Source organism: Diplotaxodon limnothrissa, linkage group LG6 (assembly GCF_057381915.1).
Source record: "Diplotaxodon limnothrissa isolate DT_005_m linkage group LG6, D_limnothrissa_male_GT1.1, whole genome shotgun sequence".
NCBI classification, from domain to species: Eukaryota; Metazoa; Chordata; class Actinopteri; order Cichliformes; family Cichlidae; genus Diplotaxodon; species Diplotaxodon limnothrissa.
The window spans coordinates 21,854,511-21,877,073 of record NC_140601.1 but is presented as its reverse complement, the minus strand read 5'-3'; the positions used below and the strand labels follow the sequence as shown (position 1 = coordinate 21,877,073).

Below are 22,563 nucleotides of genomic sequence, written 5' to 3'. Positions count from 1 at the left end.
CTGTGGGCACAAAACCAACTGTAACCTTATCTTCCCCTTTCATTTTCTCTCACCCGCTCCACACTCACCTTGTGTTCAGTAATGAGGTGTCGGTTTAACATGCAACTTTTTGTGGAAGTTGACTTGGTGTTGATCAGAGAAAAACCTGAAAGTTTTCTGTGAATGCTCACACAAGCTGTATGTTGCTCAAATATACAGTCTTAGAAAATACTAGCATTCAGAGCAAAGCTTCACTTTACCTTGGCTTGATAAAACTCAAACACCACACACGACTGTTGTAGAAAGCTTGGGAAAAACGGCAGCCTCAAAAATAATCATGCATTATGAAAGTTTTACGTTTTGTTCCAGAGGTAAGAAAACCTATTACACAACCCAAATGAAATTTGTTATGCTAATAACTAAAAATCCAACCACTGAACTGAAGTTCCTCATTAGTATGTCACACAGTGCACTTGGCTAAGTGTTCATTTTATTTACTTATTTAATATTTTTCAGCTTAGATGCCTCCACTCAACAATTTTCCTCATAACCTCTGGATGTTCAGTGGATAAATGTCACGACGCAAGAGTCGTGCCCACGAACTAACGGAGAGAAGAGAAATCTGTTGAAGGTTTTAGATTAACGATTATGGGTGTTGTCTTAAAGTCAAGCGCAAGGACAGGCTTCATTTTTCAATACTGACAAAGGAAATGCTACATTAGATACTGCATTGAGTTGCAGATACTCGTGGAGACCATCCCTGGATAGACGTGACATTACGACTTCCACTCTCTTCACGTCCTTTCATTCAATAGTGACTTGAGGATAAATGACGCTTCAAAGAACTTAAAGGACACTTTGCTCACAATTTATTCAAGGGACATATTTGTGGTACTGACTCTCGACAAACCTCAGAGCAGTTCACGCTCCAACAAAGAGAGGTTGAGTAAAAATGGAAGGTGAAACAAAAGCTTAGTCTATTTTGTAATCTCAGAAATTCCTGCTCTCCCTCAAAGATTGGCACTGACAAGCTGATACTAGTCAATACTAGTGTTCGACTTTATGACTGAATGTGGTAAATTTGACTTCTAATCTCTGAACGAAATAATCAATTGGCCTAATCATCGTTTCTCCTTAAGAATGAGTCAAAACTGAAACCAGATGCAGTGACTTTACAATGGCAGTCAAATGAGGCGTTTTCAGAAGTGGGATTTATTAACATTGCAAGAGAAGCACTTTTGTCATAAATGCTCACCTGGCAGTTGTTTCTGTATCTATACCACATTGCCTGCACCTTCTGCATCCCCATTTAAGTGATGATTTGTACTTCTCGAGTTACTTTAATGATGCCTAAAAATCTAGGGACAGCAATGCCGTTCTACAAGGAGACCACATCTGTTTCTTACATATGCCACGTGAAAGTACAGGCGACACAGCTGACAAAATGATATGAGAAATGTTTGTTATTCGGGTGGGCAACCAGTGAAATTAGTGATGAAATCCATCATAGAGCAGGAACAGCAGAACAGAACGAAACAGATCACTGTGGCGTCGATCCGTAAGCTGCCGACATTGTATGGAGAAGGAAAACATCCATAAAGCTTTTCATAGTGTACAATGGTTTCTTTAGGATACCAGTAAAACACTGTTTTATTCTTTCCATTTATGTGCAAGGTATGAGTTCATGGCAGAAATTACAATATAAACACTTCGTGTGCGTATCGTAGTTGAAATAATCGGGGTTTACAGACACTGTAGGGGCATATCCACCTCCAGACTCAGGCTGCTCATCTCAATTTCGAGGCAGGGGGTAAGAGGTCAGCTGCCTTCTTGCGCAATTTACAACATCTTCCTCTTCTCAAACTCCTGCAGAGATGGACAACACAGAGGAAGAAGAAAAGAAACAACGTGACATGAAGTGAGACAGACGTGAATGATTTATTCATGCAGAATTCACTCAGCTCTGTTTTGATCCCATGTATCAGATCTGCTGTTGAAGGGGGAAAACAGAGGCGGCTAGAGCTGTGGAGTGCCTGTTTTTTTTTTTTGTTTTTTTTTCCTGGAGAGTGCAAATCATGTAGCACGCACATCTCACTAAGTTCCAGTTGCCAGCATTAAAACAGCACACTTCCTCTGATTGATAGGGACTACCCATCTGCAAAAATCTGATTTATGCGTGGTTATGGTTGTTCTGTTTATCAGCACGGTCCAACCATGTGACTATAAATGAGAAAGCATTATGTTAGCCATTAAAAAGGATGTTGCTATTTACATATTCAATTTGGGAAATATCACACAAATCATAGGATGATAGAATACGTCGTTCCCAGAGAATTTTCCATTCCACAGGAGGAAAGTAACTTAATGCAAAAGTCATTTATCAGGTCTACAGAACACACAAGTAGTCATGCACATGTCGGCCTATTCCTCTGTGGCGTCTGGATACCTGAAGGTCTACTGCCACCTTCAGGAGGAAACAGGCTTGTGTTTGAATAATGTAAAATGCTCGGTAGCCAACGCAAGCGCATTCTTTAAAGCAACAATTAGATGGAGTGGGAGGAGGGAACTGGGGAGCCATGATCTTGTTCACCAAGTTTGTGCTTTACAGATGAGGTACAATTAGAAGAGGGGAGGAGGTTAGGCTTTTGGCTAAAAAAAAAGGAAAAAAAAGAAAAAAAAATTAGAGGACACAAAAAAAGGGTAATGGGTTGGAAAGAGTGGCAAGAAAGACAAGAGGGGGTGTTTGTGACAAGCAGACAGATGCTTTGTTGGTCCGTGTCAACAGACACTAACTCAAAGGTAGGAATCATAGCACTAAGGTAAGAAAGCAGAGCCGTCTGTGAGGGAGGGGGAGGAGAAAAAAAAAGGAAGAAGAAAAAAAGAAGCCTTCTTTGTGAGACAGCGTCTAATGGTTGACAAGTCAAGAGCAAGAGGGGGAGTAAAAATGAGCAAAGTAGAGGTTGCCACTCAAAAGCGACAGGTGAGAACACGCCTGGATTGAAACTGGGGAGAGCAGACGAACATGTAATGTGAAAGAAAAGCAAAACCTTTACAAGCGAGCAATGACAGCTGTGACACTTGGGCGCGGATACATGAAGAAAGCAGGCATTGTAAATATGGTCAGCACGCCTGCTTTAACTTTTAAATATATTACAAAAACAAAATCCAGATTCGATATTTTTGTGTCTCCATAAACCTTTGCAGCTTTATCAGCGGGATAAGATAATACTGTGATTTTGTAAACAAGTAAAAGGTCATAATTATTCTTCCTTTGCATATAAATTAAGTTGTTCTCAGATAAATATAGGTTTACTGATTTCTTCTCCTTGCACCCAGCGCAACTAAATTTTGCCTTTGTTTATCATTGCGAGTGTGTTACTACTAATTTTTGGCTTTGTGTGGGACGTGGAAACCTACAGGAGCTTATTGTATTTTTTGCATTTCTTGCTGGTCTGCAGTGGGCAGAGATTGTTTTGAAATGGATGTCACACACATAGTTCAGCAACAAAGGAATCTCATGACATTTGTAAGGTTGTTTGCTTATAACTAATACTGCATGATAAAAACCACATCCATGCAGCTCTGTTGAAGATTTTTTTTGTAGTGGGGTGCACATAAGATTTTCTTTTCCCCCTTAATTTGGGCGTTTAATGTTATTTGGAGATTCAACAGTTTAGAAGTTGTACTGTAACAAAAACATACAGTACATGCAAAGAAAATGTTTTTAGTTAACTTGAATAAGAAATAAAAAGGGTGTCCTAGCACTGCTGAAACAATAAAAATGGCACAAACACTAAAAGGATGATCACAATCCTGAGATCTGTGAGAAAGAAGGTGCAGCAAACAAATTGTAAAGATGAATAAAATATTCCACAATAAATATCAGGAAAAAAGAGAAAACTTCAGGCTTTAAATCTTTTAAGGCTATGACTTTATATCTAGTTAAAAATGAGCCATGAACTGGTCGTTGTCTAATCTTCATCCTGTTACCCCCCGTCTGATAGAAAAAAAGCCGCTGATTCAGTGCGTTAGTGCAGCTTGATGCTGAAGATGTACACCTTGTTCAGTTTCATTTTCCTGTCTAACATGCATTAGACAACAAAGGACCAAAGTTACACCCGAGGAATAAATATTCCTCATTCTGCTGCATTTTATTATTAATATTATTTTTTTTACTTTTACTAAATTTTCAAATGGCTACACACAGAATGACAGAAGGAGGCACTATTAGTATACTGTGTCCTACTTACAAGTGAGCTCTCAGTCTGAACTTGATTATTCTTATGATGAACATGGTGCAAGGATTGGAGTGGGAACAAAAAGCAGTCATGTTCCATTAAGATGTTTAAGAGGTTAAACTATTATTAACACTTGGAATTAGAGATTTTACTGAAACCTTGGCCCTTCTGAAATGTCAAAGTTTTCTCGAGCTCACAAAATACTGTTATAACATCTGATTGCATTTGATGACGCATGTATAGATTTCTGCAGATGCACGTTTGGACTCCTGATGTTCAGGTTCATGCAGGTCAGCTGACACAGTAATTCCCCGGTTGTTGTTCCTGCCTGCGGAGACAGCATTATTTCTACTTTCTTCTCTTACATGTTATTACTCCGATTAAGGCGGTCAATGAGATTAACAGAGATGTATGAACACAACGTGCAGCAATATGAGCAACCACGCAGCACGTTTTTCATCATTACACGCAATGATTATGAATTAAACTTTGGGAAAGAAAGTCATGTAAATCTATATCTGCGTGCAGTTGTGCCAGCAGTGGTAATGAAAGTATAAGATGATGAATGGGTGTAATACATGCTTTCACTTTTTATACATCTTGTTAACAGTTCTTCCCTAGAGATAAACTGAAATAAAGAGGCAATGCCAGCAACTCTGCCACAGTAAACACACATTTATTAATTTCTGCCCTTCTCTTCTGCCTTTCTTTATAGCATATTAAAAGTTCAATCTCAGCCTTTGCTACTCAGAAGAGATAAATAACTAAATAAACCTCCTTACATGAGTACATTAACTGTGATAAGAGATACAAGTGACCAGGATCACAAGATATTTTGGTCTGCAAACTAAAGAGAAGAATTATCACAATTTCACTTACATGTAATTATGCTTAAAATATGTTTATTCATTAGTTGATACATTGCATAAACTTTAAAAATAAAATAAATGCAAACAAGTATATTTTATAGTTCTACATTAAACAATGAACCACATATTTATGCATGGGGTAGATATCATAATTTTTTGCTTTCTATGCATTTCTTGTCCTAATTTTTAAATTGCATGTATCTGAAAAAACATAAGTGTGACATAAATTGTTTGGGATATAGTTAAATTAATAAGAATTCTGCTTGCTTCTGTTTAAAGCGAAGCATTTTTAACACCGTTCCCACCAATGACTAAATATTCCAGCAATAAGTATTTTCATATCATGCGATACTGTTAAATTTAACTATCAATCAGCTCTGATCCACACACAGACACATGGGGGGGATTAATTATTTATTGGATCACCTGCTGAATTTGTAACTTCGCCCATGACATTAATAGTCTCTAATTTTTGTGGCAGTTTTGTTTTAATAGAGAGAGAACAACTAAAAAAAAATGCATTTTTCACTCAATGAAATTCAAATAGATTTGTATATATGTATGCATGTACAGTATGTAGGTAAAGTATTTAAAACCCAGCCAGAATTCCCAAAGCAACGGATTGCAGTTTGTGTGCCTCATGGGGACACATGCCAATGAATTACAGATACCCCTGATCACAATTCAGTATGTTTAGAAATCACACTTGTTCACAGAATCTCTTCCTTCTATTCCAACCTTTCCACCACCACAGGTGAGACCAAAGAGCTGTCAAAAGACTGCAGAAGACTACTGGTTTAAGCCAGGGCCTCCTCGCGGTAGGATATCCCAGACCGGAAAACCTTACCCAAGAAGCAGCCGTCTCCCTTCGATGTGGAGGAGTAGCAGTTCTACTCTGAACCCCTCGCAAAGCACTGAACTCTTCACCCTATCGCTCAGGGAGAGACCATCCACCTTTCGGAGAAAGCTAGATTAACAGATTGATGGCTTTCTCATCAACAATGCGCCATTTGGTGACAGACTGTTGCATAACATTTAAGACAGTTTACCGACATAAGCCATCAATTCAATTTTACCAATTAGATTAAACGTCAGCTAGTCGACTAATTACACACATACCTAGTCGTGGGTTTTCCAGTATGACAATGTCCCAAATCATATATAACAAAGACGCCAACAAAGGAGTGCCTAAAGAAGCACATTAAAGTCATGGAGGAACCTATCCAGTCTCCAGACCTCAGTCCTATTGAAATACTGTGAAGATTCAAGCTGCCAAGTATCATTTAGAGAGTGTCAGTAAAGAGGGGTGAACCAAAATCCCTCCTGTAATCTTGCAAACCTGGTGATCACCTTAGAAAGCATCTTACCACTGTGCTTTCCAACAAGGGTTTCTCCACCAACTACTAAGTCACATCAAATACTTATTTCAATCAATGACAAGCAAAATTAATTAAAAATAATTTTGCAGTGATTTTCTGTCTCCCTCCATTAAAACAAAGCTATAACAATAATAATTTCTTTATGTGACCAAACTTAAAAATTCAGGAGGGATCAAAATTATATCCCTTACTATAGAGACTTTTTTTTTTTCTTTTTCAGGGCTGTCAACACTAACGGGTAAACGCCATCATCACAATTAACGAGATTAAAATTTTTAACGCAATCAACCCATCTGGAGCGTAGAATGACTCTGAATGTCTCTGCCAACGCATTTTGGGCAGTTTATTCAAAGTTTGTCCTGGACTCCCTGAGCATTTTACTGCTGTAGGTGGATGAAGCAGAACTTGTTGATCAATGGTTTAGCAGTTTAATATATAGCACTGAATCATAATTTATGAACTCATCATACATTTCATTTAAAGTTTTTAATCTGAATAATACTGATAATGATAATAGATGCGGACAGATAATTTTTTTCTAAAAAAAAGAAAGAAAGAAAGAAAGAAAGAATAACTATGGCTTTTTCTCTAAAACAGACTCTCATTAACCAACTAGTTTGCAAACACAGAACAGTAGAAAAATGTTTAAAATGTGGATTCATGATCAATTTAAAAAATAGAGATATAGATAAAGAGAAAACTCCAGACAGTCAAGAGAATTCGGTTTGAAATGTTTGTATATATAATGTGTGTATACGTGTTTGGAAGGTGTGTGTGTGTGTGTGTGTGTGTGTGTGCGCGCGCGCACGGGCAAACTATTGATGTGGTTTTTGCCCTTTATTGCAACTTAGAGACAACACTGTTAAACTAACTTCTTAAAGACTACAACCACAAAAACATGACAATGTAATTTCACCTTTCATTTTCAGCAAGACTCTGATTTTAGGCGACAAAATTGGGTTACTCTAACAAATACCAGCTCTGGATCAAGCTTAATTTCACCATGACAAAACCATGCAAATACACCCACCTGGGCATTTGTTATTTATGGCACTGCTAGCTAAAAAGCTTGCTGTTCTCAACTGATCTAAAGTTGCCTGCAGTCATTTCTGACAGTTATCAACCACTGACACATTGGAGCCGTACTTTCCATCACTGTTCATGATTACTAATCTTTGAGCCTTTGAATATTTACTGGTCCAAGTGACTCACCTTGAACATAGTGCTGCCCAACTGAGCAGGGGACATGCTGACTACAACTCCAGCTGACTGGAGGGCTGCAATCTTCTCTTTGGCTCCACCCTTTCCGCCAGCGATGATGGCACCAGCATGGCCCATTCTACGGCCAGGAGGAGCAGTTAGACCAGCGATGAAGGATACCACAGGCTTTGAATTATCACCCTGGAAAAGGAGGAAAAGGAAAATCGGAACATAAAAATGGGGTGAAGATGCACAGAAAAGGGGAAACTGCTCAAGAGAAAGTGTCAGATGCAAATAGCATCAGAAAGCACAAGAAGAGAAAAGTTGAATCCTCTTTCTGCACCTGCATTTTATTCATTCATTAGAAATGAAACACCCCTTGTCCTCCTATTAGAGAATCCCATGATAACAGGCTTGTCTAACCTGCCATCTCTGTCTCAGTCTGCAATATTAAAACAAAAGGGTCAATCAAGCCATTTAATTGCATGGGTTGGTGTATGACCAGATAGGGGTTCAGGCTCCCGCCGTTTCATATCATCTCATTTCTAAAATGGTAATTAGTCATGTAGGCACTGATTAGCTCAGCACCCATTTATACTGCTTTCTCACTGATGGATGATACATTCAACAGTTAAGATCATTTCCAAGGTGAAGAGAGCTAATATTTCATCTTCACCAATAACACAACTAGCAAGGGGGACTGTGTGTGTGTGTGTGTGTGCGCGCGCGCACACACACACACACACACACACACACGAACAGCAGCTAATATTTCATACTTAGGAATAACAACATAATTGCAGAGGACTGCTTGGTGCGTGTGCGCATGCACAAATTTAAACTAGCGCACAAACAAACACAAGTGCACGCACGCAGCCTTAGTCCTGTGCTTTCAACAGAGGCTGTGGCTCATCCGGTGAGCTGCTTTCAGAGGGTGAATGTGGCATGCTTTACAGCCTTTACAGCAATATAGTGAGGTCCTTCAAAGACACCCACTTCAAACTGCCATTTCAGCTTCAGATTCAAACCTGACACTGGCAGGAACAAAATGGCAGCTACTAATATATACTAGAGATGACTTCTGATAATTAAGACTCACAGGACATATACCAGCCGGGGAAATGCTGAGGACCTTGGCTCAGAAATGCACCACTAATGAGGCATTAACACTTGAATAGTTAACAGGGAAATGAAAATAGGGAGGGAACATCATTTTAAAGTGCTCTAAATATGTTGGAAGCATCTGCTCTATGCATCGAAAATGTATGCATAAAAACAAATTAGCACAAACAGCCCACTCAGTATTCAGGAGTCAAATCACGTTCTAAATAAACAAACCAACCTCGTGTGGATCAAGTCTTAAATCTAACTCAAACGCAAGAGGTTTAATTACTCCATTAATCCCTGCTTCCCCAGGCTCCAAGTAACAACTCATACAGGGAAGGGTGTCATATTACAATATCCCTTTACCCGTCTTTTGTCTTCCACTGTTAGCTGTACAGATTTATTACCTTAATTATGAGACCAATCGCATAATATAACGTTCTAACACCTCCTCTGTGCCAACATGACTGGAAAACGCCTTTGTTCTATAAACACAAAATACCCTGCTCTAAATTGAGGAATTGTTTTCATAAGCTTAAAAGTAAAACTGGGACACGCAGGTGGCCTCACCAACATGATGAGGGCGGGGTGTAAATAACATGTGCCAGCGCTTCAACTTCAGACTTCATCCAAACTACAGCCTTCCTTCATTTTCAGGGTTTTTTTTTTTTCCTCACAGAATAAAATGTTTATTTAAAAGGTCAGTGGAGATGGGGTGAGGACATTTTATTTATACATACCCACCACAGTAGTCGAGGTGCCAAATACTATGACGTATTTGGCATGTATGACCCAAATTTTAATATGGCGTGGAAAGCCTTTTTCTGTTAGAAAGCCTGTGAGACTCTTGTATTGATAAACCGCTGATACAGGTGATGTTATAAAACCACTTTTTACTTGGCAATAGAGGGCATCAACACCAATGAAGGCTTAATGCTGACATATGCCCTACATCATAAAATCTGACAGCAGAACCTAGTGGGAAGTATGAGTTTGTTTTCTTGCATTTCACTGAATTAAAGCAGCGGTAGACAAAATAGTGTGCAGTAACTCAGCTGTAACACTGATGGATACTGAAATCAATACTTTCTCCCCTTTTGGTCTAATATGTCGTTCGCACGTCAGGAGATCAATTTATTAAATGTTGCATAACATAAATCAATCATGACACTCAACCTTTAATTTCAATGGGCATTGAATACACAACGTGTCCAATGTGGCACAATTTGTCAAGCTAATGCGAAACGGGGCATTTAAGAATGGGCATCTGTGTTCAAATCCAAAATAAGATTAATAAAAATAAGAGCCTTTTTGAAAAATCACAAATCTATCAGAGGAGATCAAACCAAATACCAGAATATCAAACAATGACCATTAGAGAGATGTGTAAGATTAATGCTTAAATGTGGGATTTCGTTTGGAACAAGACATAAGGTGGGTTGATCGCTTATATCACTGCTGTCAATCAAATTTAATCAAATCACACCTACGCTACCCTGATGACGCACATTGCCTGTTTTATAATGTGCTTGACACTAAACAATAATATTTGATATGTTCTTTTTCCCTCCACTCACCTTAGACCTTATTTTAGATAAATCCAAGTTTCAAATCAAACTGAAAGTTTACTGGACCAGGTTTTGGAGTTTTCCACCCTGCGATTAAAACCAAGAAGATACTGACAGAAGCAAAACATACTTACGTGTATTAACATTTTATTTTAAGGTAGCCTACTGCTTATTCCAGACACTGCCATTTTCACTTATGGGAGCACACCGCTGGCAGTGCATCAGTGACTTGAATTTGAATGTATCCAAATCTAGAAAAGTTGAGTTAAAGTAAAAACAATGTCTTCAGATATCCTTCTACCCTTTTTCAACTATTACAGTTAAAGAATGCCATTTTATGTACGATGTTCTACACAACTAACTTTCAACATGAGATCTGCAGCTTACTCCCACGCTCTGCTGGGCTTTTTCTTGCATGTGTTTCATTTGAACTGTCCCTTCCTGTCAACACTCTGGGTGATTGGGTGGTGGGTGTTTGTACTTTATTTGTAGAGTGTGAGAAGTTATTCTCCTGAGACGCCAGGAGGAGATTTGCATGCATTAGAGAAGCTGAGGGCAAATCAAATTCATTTCTTAGCTCGAGAGCACCATAAGCGCGCACGTGGACACAGAAGCAAACACATGCACACGGAAAAATTAACAGGCTAAAAGTATTCAGACCCCGAACAAAAAATTATTTTTTAAATATATACAAGTTCACAGCCACTGGGATACACAAGTCAATCCTCACCCGACTCTTTATCATATGTGGTCTCACAAAATGTTCACTGTTCATCAGCACTGCTGATTTCAGAACATGTCCTGTGAATCATACCTTCATCCCATCTGTCAGCTTATCTTGATCACACAAATCACACTGACACAGAGAAGTAAGAAAGCCAGCCTGAAGATACGTTCACGCTCATAGCTCATATGATGGCTTCCAGTCTTCACTTGAGCTGACATATTTTGAAAGGGCATAACTGAGAGCTAATTCAGAAAAGGATACATTTTTTATAAGAACAGATATATGTGTTAAGGTGAAGCGCTGTGTGAGGGGATATTAGCAGGAGAGTGAAGTGAGATTATGGGTGTCCAGTGTGTCATTTCCTTACAGAGTTGTGCTGTTTCAGGTACTCTGCTGCATTCTCCTCTGCATTTCCTCCAATTTCTCCAATAAGAATAATGCCCTCCGTCTTGGGATCCTGCAGGAACACCTCCAGACAGTCTATGAAGTTTGTGCCATTAAATGGATCCCCGCCAATACCTTGCAGGAGACAAAGCAAACACTTGATAATGATAATGCCTGTGAAGGAGGATCACATGGCTGTTCAGGCTTCATCAAATAAGCAGCCGCTGGAAGCCAGCTTCACGTCAACAACATCCGATAACCACTACCAAGATAATCTGGGGATGCTTTGCCCGGACTGTTTCACACAACAATTAATATTAACTGATTTAATTTCCCTGTAAATCTGGTCTCATTTTCATTGAGCAGTGCCTTGATTAGCAAATGATGTACAATATACTGTATATCAAGTGACTTTTAAGCTCTAGTTTAGCATTTCAGCAGGGCAAAATTGACTCTGCACAACAAATAAACATTGGACACAGATCCTTTAAATGTCCTACTACTTGCAATGCCAGTGCTGACCAGTGACAGAGAGCTAAAGCAATGAGCTGGAAACGCTGTACAGCTCTATAAAATTAACTGCAGAGTCATTTCTGAGACATTTTGTTAGGGGAGAAAAAAAAAAGTTCAACTGGACAGAGTCAAAAAAACCAAACATTCTCAATCATTTTTCAGTTTTACCTCAATTGTCCCAAATCATCTGCATCTCTGCGTGGTACTTTAATGTCTTTTGTTTCATATCCAGGAAACAAAAATTACAAAGCTTTTGAAAACCACAAGGGTGCAATAATCATTTTTAACAATACTTTCCATCAGGATCTACAAAAGCATGGGCAAATCTCCACAAGACAAATCTCCACAGACTCAATGTCTTCTTAATTTATATTCGCACCATTAGAAAACCTGGCAACACCAAGAAAAAAAAATTACATGCATACTAATCAAAGCGCACCCACATTAACAGCAACAAAGATGACAGTGATATTAAATATTGCATTAACTGTAATTTGTTGTAGCCCCTAGGTCATACTCAAACTTCAGAAGTCACGAGCAGACCCACCAATAAACTCAGTTTAATGAACTCTACAATATTTAATACTGTTGCGGCACTAGCTTTATGAAGTCTGGCTAGAGGACACTCCATAATTAAAATGTCTAAATAATGATGAAGCCAAGTTGTTTTTCATTTAATTCCAGAGTCCAAGTAGCTCTTTGATATGGATTTTCTGGTGGCACACAAGTTGGCCAAAAGAATTTGTTTTTGTAAAACAGTTAATCTTTTGATGTTTTGCCAAGATGTAACAGAGCTGGATGTGATTGTGTCGTTACTGAATGTCAAGATGTTCTAATAAAATCTAAACAGATATTCTGAGCTGCCTCCTAGAAAGCAAACATGCTGATGCTCATACTGTGAATAACAATAGGGAGCGATACAAAATTGACGAATGAATACACTGGGTTTTTAAACAGCGGGAAACAGAGTTTGGGAAAATGTCACAGGTTGTGCTATCAAGCAGCATGTGTTGTTAATCCATGCTGTAAATCAATGAATTATTAAAACAAGGCTATGAGACACTGTAGAGAAAGTAGGGTAATAAACAGATGGGTGGGTTAATGGAAAGTCCCACATAAACATGTGAGATATGCAGAAAATATGATATTACCTGCAATCCTTTATCTGCTTTTATTTACCAGCTACATTTGTAATAAATGTGTCATTATTTTACAGAATGTGTAAAAGCTAGTATTGTCTTTTTTGAGATGTACCTAAAAAAAACAAAAGAAGCATGAATTTAAGAGAAAAAAGGATATATTTAAGATATATGGTACACAATCACATTTTATGTACGGCTATAGATGAGCGAGTGAGATGAAAAACACTATCCTTAAGATTTTCAGGACAAAGACTTTTGAAAGTAAGTTTCTATATCCATCTGAGCCACTCAATGGATCTGTCCGATCTCAATAGGGCTCTTCAAAGATAGCAGCACCTTTAATGCTCAGATCTGAGAGGAATATTCTGAGCACTGATCAGAAAAGTGCCTTTTTATTAGAAAACGTCTGAGCTATTTGCTGAAATGTATTAGCATCTGATGAGTTTTAGAGCAAGGTGATCTTCCAAGTTCACCTTCCTATTTCTACAGAGTCCTGTAAAATATTCTTTTTTTTTTTAAATTTAATCTCTGGAGTAATTATTAAAGATGAAAGTCTAATATCTTATCACGTCTAAGGTCCTGCCAACATTCACAGTGAGGTTTAAATTAAATATAAGGCTGTGATGTTGAGTGCTTGGTAATAAGTGACCAGCATGTCTTCAAACCAAATGCAGCACATACTAATATAAAATTCTCTCTGTTCATGCCTACAAAATCTCCCTGGCATCTACTTCGAGCAGTTAAAAGCTTGTTTTATGTTGCACAGATATAAAAATGCATTCAACAGCACTGCGTGTTCAGTTTAAACTTAATATGCCAAAAGTCATTGGTAGCTTACCAACACAGAGTGACTGGCCCAGGCCTACTTGCGTAGTTTGATGCACAGCTTCATATGTCAGGGTACCCGATCTAGAAACAATGCCTGAAAGAAAGAACTTCTTAGGTTTCTTTGCTTACAGTTAAACATCATTAAAAGAAATAATGGTCAAAGGTGATATAATAAAATAAAATGCAGCTGCCATTTTTTTGTCAACATCTTTTCACCAAGACATAAAATACAAAACGGATCACCATCATAACAGCTGCTCCCTCTATGCTGCGGTAAAAAAATAAAAATATAATAATAAATGGCAGGCGATTTACTACATATATAACAGACTTCCTGTAAAGGTTCACTAGCCGGGAGCACATGCTGCACGTCAAGCTGTCAACAGCAGGAGCTCGATGTAAGATCTAAATAGTGCTGTGTTTAAAAAAAAAAAAAAAAGGAAAAAAATTTCAACCTGGAAAGAAAGGCAGCGTGTTTTTCTTCAGCCATTTAATGACTGTGGTTGGAGAAGCCTGAACCAACAGGTGAGTGTTATTCATTTTGAATTTTGACCCCTTTATTGAGTGTCCCTGTTCAACTACTAGTTAGCACCAGAGATGGGCAATAACGCGTTACTTGAAAAAAGTAATCAGATTACAGTAACGAGTAAAGTAAGGGTTTACTATTGCAAAATCGGTAATTAGATTACCGTTACTTTCCCATAGGAACGCTGCGTTACTGCGTTACTAAAACCATGATTTTTTTGCGAGAATGTCTCATGACAGTGACGTAAGCGAGTGCGACGTTCGTGACAACAGCTGTGTGCAGATCAACAGTGGATCACATATCGATTGTGGGAGAGAGTATGAGCGTGCAGCGTTTAAAGCGTGGAAGTACTGACCTTACTTTGAGTTTGATTCCATAAAAAGTGACAAAAACATTAGTGTCCGTTGTGCGTAGGAAGAAAACTTTTTACAGCAAAAAAACCCCCTAAACTTCCAAGCAAGCACCGAGTGCGCAACGACGTAATGGGAAACTCACAGAGAAACTCACGGATTCTTACACTGACCGCAGCACACCTGCACCAGGGTAAACCTCCGCCTACCCCCAGTCCTGCTTTACAGGTGAAAATAGAGCAACAGGACCGCTGAGTCTTTGACTTTATTTATTTTCTGCTGTGTTTTACTTGCATCTATTTGAAAGAGTGAGTGTAAACACAAAAAATATTTTCTTTTATGTGCTGGAATGTGCAGAAAATAGGTTTAAATATTAAACTAATTTATTCAAGTCAGAGAATGTTGCAGATAATTACATTTTTGCTTGATGCATAAAGTTAAAAGAATAAAACTAATAAAACAAGTAAAAAAAAAAGAGACTTTTCCATTTGATTACATTTTGTATGATGGATTATGCAGAAAAAGTAGAATTGGGCTGAAAGATCTATCGCTTTATCACCTCTTCAGGTTGTAAATCGTGTTTTTAAAAAGTAACTAAGTAACTAAGTAATTAATTACTTTTTAAAATAAGTAATCAGTAAAGTAATGGGATTACTTTTTGGGGGAAGTAATCAGTAATTAGTTACTGATTACTTTTTTCAAGTAACTTGACCAACACTGGTTAGCACAAATATCTAGTGAGCCAATCACACGGCAGCAACTCAGTCATTAGAATGAGAAAAGAAAGGTGATTTTAAGTATCTGAGCGATCCATGGTTTTTAAATAGCCTGATGTACTGATCTGAGTATTAAAAAAAAAAAAAAAAAAAAAAAAGCTGTTGATCTGCTGGGATTCCCATCTTTAGGGCTTACAAAGAATGGTGTAAAAAAGAGAGAATATCCAATGACAGGCAGGTCTCCAGGTGAAAATGCCTTGTTGATGCCAGAGGAGAATGGCCAGACTGCCTTAGGTTAATAGGAAGGCAACAGTAACTCAAATTACCACTCGTTACAACCAAGGTATGCAGAAGAGTATCTCTTACACAACTCTTCAAACGTTGAAGCAAAAGGGCTACAGCAGCAGCAGATACCACTCATGAACAGAAAAAAGGAAACTGTGGTGACAATTTGCACTGGACCACAGAAGACTGGGGAAAAAAGGTTGACTGGTCTGAGAAGTCTTGACTTCTGTTACAGCAGTCGAATCTCTAAGAAATGTTTCTAGCATCTTGTTAAATTTGTGCCATGAAGAATTAAGAAGGTTCTGAAGTTGAAAGGGAGTCCAACCTGATACTGGCAAGGTGTGCCCATTTAAAGTAGCCAGTGAGGGCATACAACACCATGTAAGCTCTCTAGATTTCACACATTCTTAAATACATTAACTTTTGGCATTTTAAAGTTATATTCAATTATGCTTAATGTTTAAAGCTTTTGCCTGTGTGACCTTAGACACATCACCACTCACCGATTCTTCCTTTCTTGTGAATGTGGCCTGGCATGATGCCAATCTTACATTCCCCAGGCTGAGAAAACAAATAAAACCCACATATTTCAGTGTATATCTAAAACAAAACACATTGTTTTTTGCAGTTCACATTTGCAGTTCATTATTACTTCATTGTAATTTTTTACAATTTAAAAACCTGTTTTTAAACTTTTTCTTCTATAACAATAAGTAATAATAATATAATAAATAACAATTTTTAAAAAGACAGTCATTTGTCATTTTCTCCATTTTATCTACTGGATAAACTCCCATGATATTAAAAAGGAAAAAAATCACTGTTATTATTAATGCATTAAATCTCAGGGAGTCCATGAGAAGGAATTTGGGCTTTCAACCCTCTCAGCCACCCCCACTCACAAAAAAAAAAAGGAAATAGAAATAAGTATATTTGTCCTCCGCTGTGTATTTATGTATGCACTTACATTAATGACTCCTGGGCAGTTTGGGCCTATGAGGCGAGTAGCGCTCTGGCGCAGAAGCTTATGTTTGACTTTAACCATGTCCTGCTGGGGGATGCCCTCAGTGATGCACACCACCAGAGGTATCTCTGCGTCAATGGCCTCAATGATGGCTGCTGCCGCGAATGGAGGAGGTACATAAATCACAGAGGCGTCTGCCCCTGTGCCCTGCTTTGCCTGAAGCAAAGAATAAAAGGCATTGGCATTGCATCAAAAAAAAAAGAAAAAAAAAAAGAGGGACATTCTCAAGTTATGAAACAGTGCCACCTAATGTTACGTTACAAAAATCCATCTGCAAAGGATCACAGTAGGAAGAATACAAACTACATATTTTAGTTCTTGTTTTTAAAAAAGAATTACAACAGCAATAAGCACAATTACAACACAATTAGACAAGGAGTCACACACACCTCCTTCACAGAGTTAAAAACTGGCAGGCCAAGGTGGGTCTTGCCACCCTTGCCAGGGGAAACTCCTCCAACTAACTGGGAGCCATAGTCGAGAGACTGCTGACTGTGAAACGTCCCCTACAAGTGAAGAGGAAGAGAGCGCAATCAGTTTGTGTACACATGTGTAATGAAATGGGTACAGCCACTTCTACTGCACCAACATTGAGATATCATTGCAGACAGAGTGGAAGTAGGAAATATGATGCCATCCAAGATTAATCACCGGTGCTGCTGAGAAAAAGGATAAATACAGAAACTAGGCTGGATTCTAGCAGGGGGTGAAGGCACCGGTAAATATATTCAATGAGAAGGAATCTAAATGATCTTGACAAATAAGTAATGATGTAAGCTAAGTTTAATCTCCTAGCAGAACATTTGAAAAACAAATCAAAAGCAGCGTTGGATAGTCGCCAGCGCAGAGTGTGAAATATCTCCCAAGAAAGTTAGTTTACAAAATATTTCACACACTGTCACTTCCATGTGGGCCACGGAGAACATGTCGTGCTGCACTGCCAAGGTTTGTGCATTTTATTCTAGACACGCAGGAAAGCGATTCACCACTTTGCTTCAACCCTGCCCATAGAAACGCGTAAAATATGATAATCTCAGACATCCTAGCTCAAGCATCGGGTTAAGCATAGTTAAATCTCAAGAGTATACACATTATGATGCACTAATACTTGATCTGCAAACACAAATGGGCTGTTTATAACAGTCTGTGAATGCTGTAACTTTAGTAAGACACTTTTAACTTCCACGCCTACACGTAAACAGAACATTTAGAATATTTCACATGATCAAACTACAGTTTCAATAAAGAGCTGAAAGCAACTGGCAAACAATATATGTGCCGTACACATGCTTTAAGACTTACTTCAATGAACAGGATACAGCCGCAGTAACACTAAGGGATCACAATGCATTTTGTAGATCTGTGAAAGAATAATTTAACTGAACCTCAGTTGCACCTTCGCAGAAAATGAGCTCATGAATTCAGACCGAACTGATTTTCTGCTGAACGAATCCTATCTGCGTGCAGTCAGTTAATTATCACTCGAGAGGCTGAAACAATGTAGATGGAGCAGCACAGACCGTAACTACAAGCGCAAATAAATGACCTTAATGTAAAAATTATAACCAGCCTATTAAGAGGAATTAGAAGCTATGAATCAGCATTTTCCCGCCCATTTGTAATATAGTTCTTCACCCTGCTAACTTTGCTGTTTTTGCCGGTCATTATTATCGCAAATGTTGGTACAATAATTTTGAAAAATGACTTGCTTATCAAGCCAGGAAGACACGGCAATGTGCACTCAATAGCACTTGCTTCATTTCTCATCCTTTTCTAATTACCCAGAGTGTTCACTAGAACTATATTTAACAACCTTTTATTATGTTGAAGAGAAAATGGAAGATGAAAAATGAAATGTGAGGAAGGACGCGGGGCGGGGGGAATATAAATCTGTGAAGTCCACGTTTCTGGCTTGTTGAACACACTTGCCAAGAAGATTGTAATTCTCCTTCACTGCCACTTTTCAAAGCAAATCACATAAGGTTTTTCATGCACGGAAAAAATAATAAATGAATCAAAGGCTCAACAATCTGCCAAGCAGAGTTAAGCTTGGTTAAAACCATGATAAAGGGTAGTTGTTGGGGGGAGGGGGGGAGACAAGTCAAATTAAAAATGAAAATTATTTTCTATTTAAGAATAAGCTGGAAAAATTAAAGGATCAAACTTGATTTATAAGGCTGAAACAAATCCACAAAATCCACAGCAAACAGCAGAATCACAGCAGTATCAAGTGTTCCAGCATTTACACAAACTTAGCATCAGGGACTTTTTACCAAACACTTTTACATTTTGCTAACTTTAACTATTTAAATTATTACAGTGCCGCAAAGCCTTGAGCCACCCCTTATTTCTTTGTACTTTACTTCAAAGGAGCCAGGCTTTCTTGTATTTTTAAGGTGCTCTTGAACAATACTTCTCTGAGCTTTTTGAAGGTCTTTCAAAGCTGTTCTTTGGACACTGAATGTTTTTTCACTCATTTATAGCCCAGTTCTTGACACTGACCTATGAACAAAGCTCAAGGGACAAACCAGCGTTGTGTTTACATAGCATTGAAAAAAAAGTTTTTAAAAAACTGTTTTAAATTGTAGTGATGGCAAAGCTTAAAGCTCTACAGCATATGAAGAGTATCCGAAAGTCTGGATGTAAAAAATCCAGGAAAGACATGCACCAGCCCTTCAGCTGATCCTCAACTGATCACTGATGCCTCATCAGAAATAGACTCGCTGGAAGTCATGTCCCACAGGTACACAAGAATTGGATTGAAAGTCAAATGTAAAAGAGTCCTATGGAGTGATGAATCCACGTGTGAAATTTTTGGTTTAAGGCAGGTGCAGGCTGTGTCATGGTTTGGGGCTGCATTTCAGCCAGTGGTGTTGGAAATCTTGCCAACAATTCATAAGTGTTGGACTTATGAACACAGGAAAATCCTCAGAGTCTGGACCTTAACTCTATTAAGAACAGAACAAAAAGCAGTTAACATCAGAAGGTCATTCAAAACAGCTTTGAATAACCTTCGAGAAGCCTGGAGAACTATTCCTGATTATTCCCTGAATGTTTGCACATGTTTTAATAAAGCTCTGCACTTACTTTCCGTTTTCCCAACAAAACAAAACAAAATGACCAGCAGACCAAGGCTTTTGCACAGTACAGTATTTGATTCCATTTTAAACCTTTTAAACAACTTTCAAATTGTTAGTGAAATTATGATTCTCTGTTTTGACATGAGTATGTGCCCTGAGAGAATAGAGTAAGGACTATGTTTGGGTTGTTAAGGAGTAATAAAGGATTCTGCTCTCCTTAGGACAATGCAGGAGCTTTTCTTCATCTTAGCCAAGGTTTTAATGCTAAAAGGTCTGAGACAAATCTCTAAGACACAACAGACTTATTAGGCTGTAAACATAAAATTAACTTGAACTACACTGACATAACTTGTGCCATTAAAACAAAACTGAATTTAGGCAGAAATAAAGAATGAGATTTTTACAGCTGATGGAGATGCACTTTTAAAATGTCCTTCTGGTAATCTTACTCATACAGAAAGTCTTTGACATACAAAAATGAGGAATTGTGTGTGCAGTAAGGAAAACCTGAGATTTCACAACAAGATTGCAGTAACTTAAACTGATGTGAAGCAAAAACAACGAGAGGTTTTCAGTCCAAACCTGCTTCCCCGTGAAACCTTGGCAGATGACCTTCGTGTTCTTGTCGATGTACAGGTTCTTTCTTGTGCCTGTGTAGCAGTGTCTGACTCCACTGTGCTGCACTAATGGACGGGGGAAAAGGGAACAACAGAGTTTTTTTGTTATTTGTGAGAACTTAACATAGAGGCAAGACTACACATTAAACCTGTTTTGTTCAAAGGAGACATGTTTTGCAACAAGTAAACTGCAGTTTCTCTCAAATCTGAACCGATCCTAAACCACTCTTCTCACAGTGGACAGCAAAGTGTTTAATCAAATATTTACCTTTCAGGGGAACCCTAAGCTCCACACTGTTTTTGGCAACAATCTTTTACCCTCCAACTATCCTTCAAAGTTGCTGAGCAACATTTAAAACTTTCTTTTAAGACTTACAGAGATATGTTTTACAGAAAATGTTACCAAAAAAAACCCCACTCAATTTTTAAGACTTCTGTTCAGTTTTATGATAATTTTAGTTAACCTACGGAGGCATTACAAGTTAGTTAGTGTTTGGTGTAACAATGTGTCCAGCAGCTGCAGGTCACGACTCAGTTGAAGAACTTTAATCAAGGTTTATGCATGCTGCGAGGCATCTGATAAGACAAAGACTGTAGGTATTACATAATCTCACCTAACAGGTAAAATGAGAAATATGCTGCACTACTCACAACATGGCTATGAGACACTTTTACTACTATACTACTGCATTAATGTCAAAAGACTATGTAGTTAAACTCCCCTCACAGCAGAAAATTACCATGGAAATCAATAAAGAATCAAATATAAGAAGAACTGATAGTGACATTGACGACATTAATATAAATTAAAGCTCATCAGTCTCCAAGCAGCAAATGGGTAGCTAGGTGTTTCATATTTTACAATTCACATCCAACTGCAAGAAAAAAAACAATGTATTTTCTCATTGTGCGTACACACAGTTCGAAATGCGTTTTCTATACAAATATTAATTATATTAAAACTGCATCTGTCTGACTAATAATTATTATTATTTCAGTTCTTGCAGTTCCTTCAATGTCATGTGAGACTCGAGCTTGTCTTGTGGTGATCCTTTCTTCCCTCTTACTCACTTTGTGAAGCTACTATTCAAAAATAAAGGTGCAGCCTATTTACTAAGAGGACACTGCCAAAATAAATAATATGACACCGCGATCTCTACAGGCTAAAACAAATAAACTCACAGGCTTCTTTTGCCGAACACACTGTCCTGTAGCCCAAATGCCCCAAAATCATTCCTGTTTTTCTTTTTCAGTTCAGCCCTAACGCGTGTTTGTGACTGGGCTAATATTAACCAGCAGCCTGACTAACTGAACTTTGGCCCGCTTTCAAACCTCCCAACAAGACACAATTTATCAGTGAGATAAGCAAAGTTCATCTTAGCTAAAGTCTCAAGAAAGGCGTACTAAATTAAAGTTATGTCGCCCTCTAAAATCTAACGCAAACTTATTTTTACATTTTTTTTAACTGTCAGAAAGTAACATGCAAATAAACTGCCTCAAAAAGTTCATTTAGCTGCTTTCAGTTACTGCTCGATAACATGGGCTGATGAACCTGCTGTCACACACAGCCGTTGTAGTTCACAAGACATGCAAGGTCAAAGATCAACGATCAACAATTAACACTTGTACGGAAGCAGGCTGGTAGGTGCTTAAAGTTAGATTTTATTTAGCGTAAGGCTAAGGTCCTGCTAACTGTCAGTGAGTTTTCCCTGCATTCCTCTACGGTCTCCAGGCTAACGTGGCTAACTAACGTGTAAGCCCCCTGACAGCCAACCCACAGGAGCCTTGCTAGCCGGTGCAAAACTATACGTGCCTGCAAAGCTAATGTAGAGCACACAGACGGTAAGTATACGTGCGATACCGAAAGCAAACTGTCAAACAATTTGTATGACTAAACTATTGTTTGCTACAATACTTACAAAGCAGCCTAGCAAACAATCTGCTGTGAGACATCTTCGGTCATTCACCAATGACACTGGAGACTGAGGACCTCTCACAGGGATCTTAGTTGACCATAAATATCCCGGTGGAATC

At 38.3% G+C, this 22,563-nt stretch overlaps 1 protein-coding gene across 1 annotated transcript; it reads right to left on the bottom strand.

Moving 5' to 3' along the window:
- Positions 1-836: 836 nt before the first annotated feature.
- On the bottom strand, positions 837-22,513 carry suclg1 (succinate-CoA ligase GDP/ADP-forming subunit alph). Its single transcript, XM_085356966.1, has 9 exons — positions 22,449-22,513; positions 20,495-20,595; positions 17,222-17,338; positions 16,776-16,988; positions 16,312-16,369; positions 13,942-14,025; positions 11,432-11,583; positions 7,678-7,866; positions 837-1,845 (listed from the first exon to the last, which is right to left on the bottom strand). The coding sequence occupies exons 1-9, from the start codon at positions 22,480-22,482 to the stop codon at positions 1,819-1,821; spliced, it is 975 nt and encodes a 324-aa protein (XP_085213092.1). The 5' UTR covers positions 22,483-22,513; the 3' UTR covers positions 837-1,818.
- Between the last annotated feature and the right edge of the window lie 50 nt (positions 22,514-22,563).

Coding starts and splice junctions, on each gene's coding strand:
- suclg1 (XM_085356966.1), bottom strand. CDS start 22,482: ATGTCTCACAGCAGATTGTTTGCTAGGCTGCTTT. Junction 14,026..16,311: donor TCACAAGAAAGGAAGAATCG/GTGAGTGGTGAT, acceptor TCTTTCTTTCAG/GCATTGTTTCTAGATCGGGT. Junction 7,867..11,431: donor ACCTGAAACAGCACAACTCT/GTAAGGAAATGA, acceptor CTCCTTTTCCAG/GGTGATAATTCAAAGCCTGT.